Here is a 12,638-nt window from a genome sequence, read left to right on the forward strand (position 1 = left end):
AACAAGCAGCAATTGTTAATAATTTGTGTGATCAGCATCATACTATACCGTATTTCACATATCATACCGTAATACTTTACTTCATTATAACGTAATTTATGGGCATTAAATTATTAAATTATTACTCCATTACTTCATGACACAACTCTGTTTTTTGAACCGTCCAAAGGTATTCAAATAATAATGATATTAATAGTGTTATTTATTTCATGGGGAGTAGACAATAATAGGGTTTTTTTCCCGAGGGGAAAAACCCTAATGTTCCCCTAAATGGGTAATCCCCCTAGGGCGTGTCATTCATTAAATATTAACTATTTTAAACTTAACTATTTTAAACTAAAATTAGTAATTTCCCGGCTATCTATATTCTATATGAGGCTGGGAAATGAGTAAACGAAGATTCCTGGTCATTTATAAACTCAGCTAATCACTCGCAATTTTTAAAAATTAGTATGAAGGTGACACTTATTGCGACAGGGGATTATTATTATTATGATCATTTGGTAGTAAATATATGTTTTGAAATCAAGATCAAATCATTAAATCCCTTATTACATTGTCAAGAAATATAAATTGTTACACAAAAAGTAATGGCCTGATAGATGATCTCGACAAATATGTTACTACTAGATAAATAAAAATAAGTTCACAATAAATTTTGTTTATTATAAAACGTATAAAAAATATTTTAATTTACAGGGTTTAAAATTCAAAATCTTTACCATATAAATAATTATCATATTTTTTAACTATTCCTTTTACTTTATATACTTCTATCAAATCATCCATATTTCCTCCTATTTGACTGAATTGTAATAACATAGGATATCTTTCCTTCCAATTATCAAAAAATAATTTTAATGATTCAAATTTAATTTGTCTATAAGAAGGATAAAAACTAAATTTAAACTTAAATAAAGTAATTGGTGATGATTTAGTTAATATTTCAAATAAATTATTCCAATTAAATATATTACCTATTGTATTATAAATAATAATAAATAATCCATCTAAATGTTGACAATTAATTAATAAATTTTCTAATTCTAAAATATTACTATTAATTAACATTATTTTAAGATATTTTAGATATGGACAATTTTGATAAATCACTTGAATAATTCTTTTATTACTTAATTCATCATGATTTTTATAATCAATATTTATTTCAATAAGAAATCCACTCGTATTTTCAATTAATCTTGTTAAAGCTTTGATTGGAACTTGATTTGCTTTTAAAATTTGTAAGAAAGGTAAAGATAAATTCTCTAAACAATTCCAAGTATCAATAGAAATACAATCTAATTCTAATATTCTTAAATTTACAAAAGATGAAAGAATTTGTGTGGCAGGTTGTCTAGTTGCCTTAAAATATTGTATAGTATTTGCATGTCTAATTAATGAATTTTCAAGTAATATACGAAATGTTTCATCAGTATTATTATATAAATAATCTATTAGAAAACTAACACTAAACAATTTTTTTTGAGTTTTAATTAATTTAATAATTTGATAATTATTATTTTGTACTTCAATAATAAGTTCCAATTCCTTAATTGATTTACATATTTCAGTTAATTCAACCAAAATATTATCATTTACGCTCGTATTACAACTAAGAAATTCAATTTCTGAAAAACAACATTTAGTCCCAGGAATAAGAAATACTTGAAAAGGTATATAAAGATGTGTAAATCTTGTATGTTCATTAATAAAAAGACTAAATATATCATTTTTAATAATTATCTTTTCAGAATCTTTATCTATTGCATTAATTATTGTTTTGACTTTAAATAAATTTAAATGTCTACAAAAACTAATATAATTAAATAATGGTTTCTGATATAAATTTTCCAAAAAATTAATACCAAGATTTTTTAAATTATTTTTTGACTCTCCTGATAAATGTGAAATAATAACGTTTAATAATGATTTTTCTTTTTCTCGTTTTAGATTTTTCCAAGGATTCTTCCATAAAATTGGAATAATTATTTCACACCAAGTTTTATTAACTAAAAGACATGAATGAAGAGTATTTTCATCATCTTGAAATTCTTCGAATATCAAATAAAGAACGTCCCTATTCAATTTGGACATTTTTAAAAAAAAGAAAGTCTTTTTTTGGTTGAAAAGTTTTTAAAAGTTAACATTTATTAACTATTTTAATGGTCGTTGTGACATGTTGTACGGAATTGTCTTACGTGCTGTACCACATTTAATATATGATTGCAGCATGTGATGGCAAGCCATAACCGTTTTTTTTTTCTAAACTATTACTATAAAGTTTTGGATCGACGATATAGTTGAATTTGTATTCTTTATTATCAACTAGACAAAATAGATTTTCTTTTTAATTAAAACAAACCAATTTATGCCGCTCAAATGAGCGATCTTTTTTTTTATAAGTTGTTGCTGATTCATAATTTTAACAAAAAAAAAAATGGAATTTTTATTAAACTTTTATAAATACCGATACCATATTTTATAATAAATTAGTTTTTTATATACGTTAAAATTTTTTTTTTTACGAATTTTATGGCGTAAAATTTTCGAATTATGATTGATCAACATTACACTATTTACTTTCAATAAGGATTTCGTTGAGGTTTGATCTACCACATACTGATTCATACTTGCCATGGAAATTCCCGGGTGAGGCGCAGTAGTCGAGCTTTTTACCGGCAGACACGTGACCAAATAATTAGTAGGTAAATATAATGTTTCTTATATTAAATAATATATAAATTGCATAGGAATGCTTAGCAAAATTGATCGCCTCATCACGCGAAATCATTGTCAATTCAAAGAAAAATCTCATGTTTGATATTAGAAGAGTATATGATGTGAATGAGTTTATTCAATAATACGAAAATTACGATTATATAAGATCATGTTATCATACGGCACGCACGAAGCAATTATTAATTATATATGATTGGCAGATTGGCATCAACAATAAATTCTTCAATGCAAATCAAACAATTAATACATTTAAATTTAATATATTTAATATTTTATTTATTTAATATTTATGCTTAGAATATAATCAAAACCTACTAATAAAACAATAAAATAAATATATAAATATATAAATGTAGTATATAAAATAAATCCCTAAATAAAAAGACTAACTAGTTAATTCCATTCAAATTCTTCATTACGTAAAGAATTATGATATTCTTTAATTATTCTTTCTGCTTTATATTTTTCTATCAATTCTACTTCATCTATCATCTGATTTAATTGTAATGACATAGGATTCCTACCTTTCCAATTATCAAAAAATAATTTTAAAGATTCTAAATTGAATATTGAATGATTATAAAATTTAAATTTAGACAAACTAATTGGTGAAGAACTAGTTAATATTTCAAATAATTTGTTCCAATCAAACATATCTGCTGTAATACTCATAATAAATAACCCATTCAAATTTTGACAGCTAACTAATAAATTTTCTAATTCTAAAATATTACTACTTCTTAACATCAATCTAAGATATTTAAGTTTTGGACTATTTTGATAAATTACTTGAATAATTCTTTTGTTATTAATTTCATTATTATCTATATAAGAAAAAATACTTATTTCAACGAGATGTCCACTTGTATTTTCGATCAAACTTATTAAAAATTTGATTGGAACGTGCTTAACTCTTAAAATTTGTAAGGAAGGTAAAGATATATCTTCTAAACAATTACATGCCCCATGATTATTATTATACAATTCTAATATTCTTAAATTAATAAAAGATGAAAGAATTTTAGTTGTAGGTTGTTTCGTTATCTTAAAATATTGTATTGTATCTGCATGTTTAATCAACGAATTTTCAAGAGCCTCGCGAAATGATTCATCCCGATATTGTCTATAATTATCTAATAAACGAAATTTTAATAATTTTTTCTGGTTATCAATTAATTTAACAATTCCATGATTGCTATATTTTGCTTTAATAATAAGTTCTAATTCTTTAATTGATTTACATATTCCTGTTAATCCAGATAATATATCATCATACATTTTAGTGTTACAACTAAGATATTCAATATCTGAAAGTGAGTATTTTGCTCCAGAAATAAGATGTAATGGATAATCAAATTTATAAGGTATATATAGATGTGTAAATCTTGTATTTCCATTAATAAAAAGATTAAGTATTTCGTCTCTAACAATCATTACTTCAGATTTATCGAAAACATTATTAATTATACTTTGAATTACATTTAAATTTAAATGTTTACAAAAATTAACATAGTTAATCAAAGGTCTCTGATAGGAAATTTTCAATGAACATTTTTGATTCAAATTATTTTTTGACTCATCTGATAAATGTGAAATTATTATATTTAATAATGATTTTTCTTTTTCATTTCCCTCTTTTAAGAATTTCCAAGGATTTTTCCATAGAATCGGAATCGTTATTTCGGAAAAAGTTTTATTAACTGATAGACATGAACAAAGAGTCTTTTCATCATCTTGTAATTCTTCCAATATTAAACAAACAATGTCTCTAATTAACTTGGACATTTTATTTATTTTTTTTTTATAAAAAAAAAAATTGTAATTTGAAAAGGCGCATCGAATGACATTTTATTAATGTTGACTTGTATGTTGTACATCCCGTTACGGGTATCAAATGTATCACGTAACTTTATTTTTTTTTTTTTGATAATGATAATGAAAAAGATTTGCGGCTGAAAAGGTGAAAAGGCACTCAGCCCCAGGATCTGCGGCAGATCATTTATTTCAAATTTCTAAATTTAACATTATTGTGCATACGCCATATTTTGCAGCAAACAAACTGTACAACATAATACAATTTTTAATCAGATTTTTTTTTTTTACATATAATATATATTGCAAAATTAGAAACTAATCTTTTATTAAATGAGAATATAAAATTATTCTTTTGCCAAACTATTACAATAAATTTAGGCGAGTTGATCAAATACTTCTTGTTCAGATTTGTCAAAAGATATTATTGAATGATCATTATAGTCCGCAAGACCTTAAGATTCTTATGGCCATCGGCTAAAATGCAAGTTGCGAAGGCGTAAATATTCCTTTTTTAGTCCGGAACATAGCGATATGTTTTGTCGATGGTGACACAAAAAGTGTCCGTTTGTTCTCCCTATTTGACTTCAAGAAGACGTATCTAATATTTCTTTTTTTTTCTAGGGCGCTCTAAGAACGCTAGTTTCTTATACAAACTGGACTTGAAAGGTAAATTGGGAGGGGAAAGAAGTATGTTTTCTTTTTTTTATTTTAGAAATATTTTTAATGTTTCATTTTTATTTGTTTTCTAGAAATACGATATTTCTTGTACAAATCAGACTTAAAAAGGGTATGTGTCTTATTTTTTTTATTTAATTGATTTAAAAACGTTACTAACATTCATTCCTCTTATTTTTTTATAGAATCTGCTTGGACTTTTAGCAATTAATTATATTGGGAGAATTATGTAGTTAAATGGAAATGAAAATGGAAATGAGTGTAACTATATTTTTTTTTATTTTTTTTTATCTTATTTGCTAATCTCGTTTCATTTGTTGATTTTCTATTTACGTTGTAATAAGAATTTATTTGTACAAATACGACAATTCAAGGTCAAAATGTTCGGAAATACAACATTCGCCTAGAGAAAACCTTTCTCTTGCGCTCGTTTAAAAATGGGTTGTTAATTGTACTGAAGTTCCCTCGTGTCGTAGTTAGGATACGTAAGAGTAACGAACCCGCAACGTACAAGAGCCTGTTTCACCTCAACCTGCTTGGAAAAGTTAGTGATGACTCTATCCTTTGCGGAATACATTTTCAACCTGGGTATCAATTTTGATAGTGAACAGCTACCAATTTAACATAATAAATTTAATTTTTAATTACACTTTACAACACTGTATAAATTTCAGTAAATATAAAATATTTTATTTGAAAATTCTTTTCATTTAATAAATCAAAAGCACAAATTGAATTACATGAATATTCTATTAAAACTAATCATAATTCTTAGGTTTAATTTCTATCCAAGCGTAATGTCAAACTTAATGTCAAGGCATAGTGATGCGAGTGTTCCTTGATATTTATTAGACTCAAATTCATGAAAAACACCATCCAGAATTATTTAGAAATTACAAGTAAATTTACGATATATAATTTCACATAAATCAAATAAATATAATGTTTTCATTTGTACTACGTTAATAAAAAAAGAAGACCTTATTGTGCGACACGTGCCAGATGTCTGAAATAAACATTTATATAATATATAATAATAGTAAATAAACTTTATTGATTGATTGATTGATTTATATTTTACGTAGTTTTATTAGATTTGGATTAGTTTTACCAGTTTCTTTGGATAGTTTTACCAGTTCGGATGATTTTACCAGTTTTACGTTTTGGAAAATAAAAAAATATATCGGAAACAGTTTTACCAGGTTTCAGCTTTGCAGTTTTGCAGTTTGGAAACTACTATTAAGATTAAGGCAGCATCTTTAGCAAAATTCTGTAATTTGGTGAAATATGAATCAATATTTATCTTAAAAATGTATATTTTTTTCTTTTCCTTTGACATTCAACTAAGTATACTAGCCAATTAAATTTATCGTTGTTGAATACCAGATAATAAATTTTACATTTCTTAAATAAATGGACTCTTTTTTCATTCCCTATTAAAAAGATCATTTGAACATATTATTATAGATAATATCCAACTGAAAAATAATTTAAAAGTGATATAAAAATTTGTACTTTTAAAGTTTTATACAATATTAAATAGTTAATAATTTAATGAATATTCATGATATTATAATTTAACCAATAAAAAATAAATATATGGTATTTGATTTATTTTCAGAAAAATAATAATACAAAAGTCACATAAAAGCCTTGATCTATACTAATTACTTATCTATCAACTTGTATGAAACAACAAAATTTTTTAAATGATTGAAGTATGGATTTGGTCATTAAATTTAAATGTTCTAAACAAATTACAATTGAAAATAAAAATATAAATAAACATTGTTTCAATAATATAATTGTTCTACTTATATTTAATATTGTAAAAAACTGTAAAAGACTCGTAAAAGTACGTACTACTTGTAAATTTTTTATCGGAAAAATTTTTTATAAATTATTCAAAATTATTCATTTTATTAAACATTTTCTTAAACAATACCAAATCTTGATCTTCATACAAGATTATAAGAAAAAAAATCATATACTTTTTAACCATTATAAATTTTTTAATCAATATTCTATTTATTTTTACTTATTTTTGGTGAAAATTAATTTGATCTTAAAGGATTATAAGAATCTATATAACTAAAAATTTGTCTGATGTTTGGATTAGTCTCCGCATAAATAATTTGAATTGTGTAACTTGAAACATAATTAAAACCTGTGACATGCCTCCGCCTAATCATTTATGGTCAAAACTATCCGATCCGTATAATCAAGAAATTTTTTTAAATTTCATTTTTTTTTTCAAACCGAAAAAATTTTTTGATCCCTTTTCTTTCGGTTTATTTTTTTTTTCAACCCGAAAAATTTTTAATTTTTTTCCAAAACTGAAAAAATTATTTTTTAAATAATCCCATTGTTTCGGTCTTTTTAAGATCGAATTTTTTTTTTTTGATTTTTTTTTGACCGTATTGTTATTTTTTTAAAAAAATATTTTTTTTCACTCTTTTTGGACCGAATTATTGTCCTTTTTTTCGGTACTTTTTTTTCGGATTCCTTTTTTTTGGAAACTTCCCTTTTTTTAAACCAATTTCTTTTTCTTTTTCTTTCAATTTTTTATTATTATTAAATAAAGAAATAAAATACTATATTAAATACATTTTAAAAAATCAACATAACATGTAGGAAAATTGACCGACGTTGATAGAAAGATAATTAAGACTTTTTCGATTAAATTGAACGCTGGATAAATAGTTTGATTTAAAAATCAAAAAACAAATTGATATTTTACCAATTAATTGAAAAAATTATTGATTTAATAATAGATTATCAAATCCATATCCGGAATTTTCTAAATAATCACTAGATTTTGAATAAAGAACTTAATTCAAATGGTTTAGTTAAATTAATAATTTATTCGAGTAAAATGAGTATCAAAAGAATAATAATAAATGAAATGAAACAATTAGTTATAAGTTTAAGATTGACGTAATATAAAATAATAAGAAATAATTAGTATAGTACTATTTTCATAATATTAAAGTTTTTTCGAAAATACTTCTAAAAAATTAATTGATAATTATTTTTTCACAATCCCTTAATTATTCCGAATTTCATCCTAGACTCAAACGTCAAATCATAGCTACATTATTGTAAATATAATTTATATCATTCTAATATTATAATATAATTTAATACATATTATTTTATTATTTTTTGCTAACTAATTATTACCATATTAAATCCTAATTATAAACAAAGAACTACCGTAACCATCTTTAATTTACTTAGTATTACATTATAATACTAAATTTTTCCACTTAAACAAATTCATTAGTTCCGGTGCGAAGCAACGGGTGATTGCTAGTAATATACTATTAAAAAATTAATTTGATTACCTAATTTAGTTGATAAGATTTATGTAATGTAAAGTAAAGATGTATTTTAAAAAAATCCTATAATCATTTGTGGTATAATTGATGATCATATTTAGCTTAATTTATGATGGAAAAAAAAAATCTTAAATAATTTTTTTGTTTTTAATTTGTCATACTACCTCTGTTAATTAACTTATTAAAATAGTAGCTTAACTTAAATATATATATATATAATTTGCCTTACTAATCATGTAATATATTTTCTATTCTTTTAGAACTTAGATTTAGACATTTCTGTTTTTATACTCAGATCTTTTAATGGTGTAATTGTAATTTCACAATCCATGCACTCAGAAATATCATTGACTAGAATTTCAGTAAGTTTACGACTTGTATAATATGCTTGTAGATGATATTGGATAATAGAGAAATTTTCTTGTTCTTGTACTAAAGCTTTGCTTGCTTCTACAAATTCCAATATATCATTTAAATGTTCAGGTAAATATTTATGTTTTCCATCACAATCTCCATATCCATTCATTATATAATAATAATTAATACATTCAATCCAATTAGACACAATATATTCAAGTGACGTTATAGTTGGTCTATTGGAAGGATCTGAATCCCAACATTTTTTCATTAAATCTACATAACATTTTGGAGTATTTTCTATAATTTCAGGACGTTCCCCTTCACAAATACTTAAGACAAGATGATGATCATATACTTTATTTTTAAATGGTGGAATTCCGGATATAAATTCCCACATTATCATTGAAAAACTATAAATATCACTTGCTGGGGTATAGGGTTTATTTCTCAAAATTTCAGGTGCCATATAAGGTAAAACTCCACAAACTTCATTATCATTATTATCATCATTTATAGGTTTACATAATCCTAAATCAATAATAAATATCTCATTGTAATTGTTTGACATTAAAATATTACCATCATGAAAATCACCATGAGTTAAATTTGATTCATGAATTACTTTAAGTCCTGATATAATGTTTTTCAATAACTGTAGCCTATCTTGCCACTTAAATTTAATTATATCAGATAAACAATTTCTTAAACTTCCTTTCTTTGCATAACTCATAACTATTATATATTTTAAGTTATTTGGATCTTGAGTAATTCCAAAGAATTGAATAAATTTTGAAAGTGATTTTTTCTGACAATTATAATGATATTTCCACTACATAAATGAATAAAAAATTATTAAATTTTTTGCAAAAGTAAATAGACTTTGCCATTAATACAAATACTATACCTCATCCAGAAATTTATTATCTAAACTTGATGAATTATTAAGTATTTTAAGAACAACCTCATAACACGCTTGTCTATTCCATCGTTGTTTATCAAAATTCCAACCACAAATAGGCCCATCTGACCAGATAGCTTTGTAAATTTCACTAAATCCTCCTTTATCATAGTAATTAATACTTGACAAATTATTATAAGGTATCCACTCTAAAATTTCATAACTATTTTTAGCATTAATTTGTGCTTCTTGAATAAATTTATCAATAAATTCATTTTTACTAGTCTAATTTGAAAAATATTTTTGGAATCGTTTAGCATTACATTGTTGGCACCATTGGTAATCAGTATATGGTTGCTTACACTCATTACATAATCCAACTTCACTCTTAGAATTTATCTGGTTTTTTTCTACTGCTATTTGATGCCAATAAGAGGCTCTTTCTAAATTCTTTTCTGTTCCTTCCCCATTTCTATAATATGTAGCTAAACAAGATATTGCCTCAATATCTCCTTTTTCTGCTGCTTTTTGACACCAATGAAAGGCTTTTTCTAAATTCTTTTCTATTCCTTCTCCATTATAATAAATTTCGGCTAAACTAAACATCGAATAAATATTTCCTTTTTCTGCTGCTTTCTGATACCAAAGAATGGCTTTTTCTAAATTCTTTTCTGTTCCTTTTCCATTTCTATAAATCATGGCCAAGCCAAACATTGCATGAATATGACCATTTTCTGCTGCTTTCTGAAACAAATGAAAGAATTTTTCAAAATCATTTTCTGTTCCTTCTCCCAAAAAATAGAGTTTGGCTAAAACAAACATTGCTCCAATATGATCTTTTTCTGCTGCTTTTTGACACCAATGAAGGGCTTTTTCTAAATTCATTTCTGTTCCTTCTCCATTTTCGTAATGTATGGCTAAATTAAACATTGCATCAATATGACCATTTTCTGCTGCTTTTTGATGCCAATGAAAGGCTTTTTCAAAATTTTTTTCTATTCCTTCTCCTTTATAATAGAAAATGCCTAAATTAAACATTGCATCAATATGACCATTTTCTGCTGCTTTTTGCTGCCAATAAAAGTATTTTTCAAAATTTTTTTCTATTCCTTCTCCTTTATAATAGAAAATGCTTAAATTAAACATTGCAATAATATAACCATTTTCTGCTGCTTTTTGCTGCCAATAAAAGTATTTTTCAAAATTTTTTTCTGTTCCATCTCCTTTCAAATAACATATAGATAAATTAAACATTGCATCTTCATCACCACCTTCTGCTGCTTTTTGATACAAATAAAAGGCTTTTTCAAAATTCCTTTCTATTCCTTCTCCATTATAATAATATAGATTAGCTAAATTAAACATTGCCAAAATATCATCTTTTTCTGCTGCTTTTTGACACCAATGAAAGGCTTTTTCTAAATTCCTTTCTGTTCCTTTCCCATTTCTATAATATGTAGCTAAACGAGACATTGCATCAATATTTCCTTTTTCTGCTGCTTTTTGATACCAATGAAAGGCTTCTTCTAAATTCTTTTCTGTTCCTTTTCCATTTTCATGATATCTTGCTAAATTATACATTACAACTTCATCACCACCTTTTACTGCTTTTGATACCAATAAAAAGCCTTTTCAAAATTCTTTTCGGTCACTTCCCCTTTTTCATAACATATGGCTAAATTATTCATTGCCTTTTTATTTCCACCTTCTGCTGCTTTTTGATACCAATAAAAGGCTTTTTCTGAATTTTTTTCTGTTCCTTCTCCATCTGAATAACATGCAGCCAAATTAAACATTGCACCAATGTAATCTTTTTCTGCTGCCTTCTGAAACCAATAAAAGGCTTTTTCTAAATTTTTTTCTGTTCCTTCTCCATTATAATAGAAGCAAGCTAAATTAAACATTGCTTTCTCATCCTCATTCTCCGCTGCTTTTTGATACCAATAAAAGGCTTTTTCAAAATTCTTTTCTGTTCCTTTTCCATTTGTATAACATATGGCTAAATTAAACATTGCAATAATTTGATCTTTTTCTGCTGCTTTTTGATACCAATAAAAGGCTGTTTCTAAGTTTTTTTCTGTTCCTTCTCCATTGTAATAACATATGGCTAAATTATTCATTGCTACAGTATGGTCTTTCTCTGCTGCTTTCTGATACAAATGAATGGCTTTTTCAAAATTCTTTTCTATTCCTTCTCCATTATAATGAATTTTGGCTAAATCAAACATTGAATCAATATGATTTTTTTCTGCTGCTTTTTGATACCAATGAAAGGCTTTTTCTAAATTCTTTTCTGTTCTTTCTCCATACCTGTAACAGTTGGCTAAATTAAACATTGCTTCTTTATCATTATTTTCTGCTAATTTTTCTAAAGAATTAATACATTCATTACACCATAATTCTTCAGTAAAAAGTATATTGCAATGTAAACAATTTTTGGTATATATTGTAACAGTATCTTTATCAGAATTATTTGGTTTGCTAAATTTAGTTCCCATTGATTATTTAGAAATTTGTTTTTACTGGAAATAAAATTTTATTTTTTCTAGACAAATTTTTTAGATAAAATTTTTTTTCTTATTTGCCCTATATAAATTTTTTAGAAAATTGAAAAAATTTTTTATAGGGTTACTGTAGTACATCATAAATGAGCTACTAAAAAGGAATATTTTTTTGAACAAATAGAATTGTGACATAAAATTTCACAAACTAATTATTTATTTTTTAGAACAAATAGAGTTGTGACATAAAATTTCACAAACAAATAATAATTTATCTTTTGAACAAGTAGAGTTGACATATAATTT

At 24.8% G+C, this 12,638-nt stretch overlaps 3 protein-coding genes across 3 annotated transcripts; all 3 read right to left on the reverse strand.

Annotated features, from left to right (window-relative positions):
* Nucleotides 1–702: 702 nt before the first annotated feature.
* OCT59_015988 (uncharacterized protein) lies at nucleotides 703–2,097 on the reverse strand (the record flags this gene model as incomplete). The annotated part of the gene is made up of 1 exon (XM_025326494.1): nucleotides 703–2,097. The coding sequence occupies one exon, from the start codon at nucleotides 2,095–2,097 to the stop codon at nucleotides 703–705; it is 1,395 nt and encodes a 464-aa protein (XP_025175808.1).
* Nucleotides 2,098–3,135: 1,038 nt separating this feature from the next.
* On the reverse strand, nucleotides 3,136–4,527 carry OCT59_015989 (uncharacterized protein; the record flags this gene model as incomplete). Its single annotated transcript, XM_025326493.1, has 1 exon — nucleotides 3,136–4,527. The coding sequence occupies one exon, from the start codon at nucleotides 4,525–4,527 to the stop codon at nucleotides 3,136–3,138; it is 1,392 nt and encodes a 463-aa protein (XP_025175807.1).
* Nucleotides 4,528–8,829: 4,302 nt separating this feature from the next.
* OCT59_015990 (uncharacterized protein) lies at nucleotides 8,830–12,329 on the reverse strand (the record flags this gene model as incomplete). Its single annotated transcript, XM_066132182.1, has 5 exons — nucleotides 8,830–9,206; nucleotides 9,513–9,762; nucleotides 9,838–9,857; nucleotides 10,194–11,438; nucleotides 11,537–12,329. 5 exons carry the CDS (start codon nucleotides 12,327–12,329, stop codon nucleotides 8,830–8,832), a joined length of 2,685 nt encoding a protein of 894 aa, XP_066003194.1.
* Between the last annotated feature and the right edge of the window lie 309 nt (nucleotides 12,330–12,638).

The sequence above is a fragment of the Rhizophagus irregularis genome, chromosome 24 (genome assembly GCF_026210795.1).
Source record: "Rhizophagus irregularis chromosome 24, complete sequence".
NCBI lineage: Eukaryota > Fungi > Glomeromycota > Glomeromycetes > Glomerales > Glomeraceae > Rhizophagus > Rhizophagus irregularis.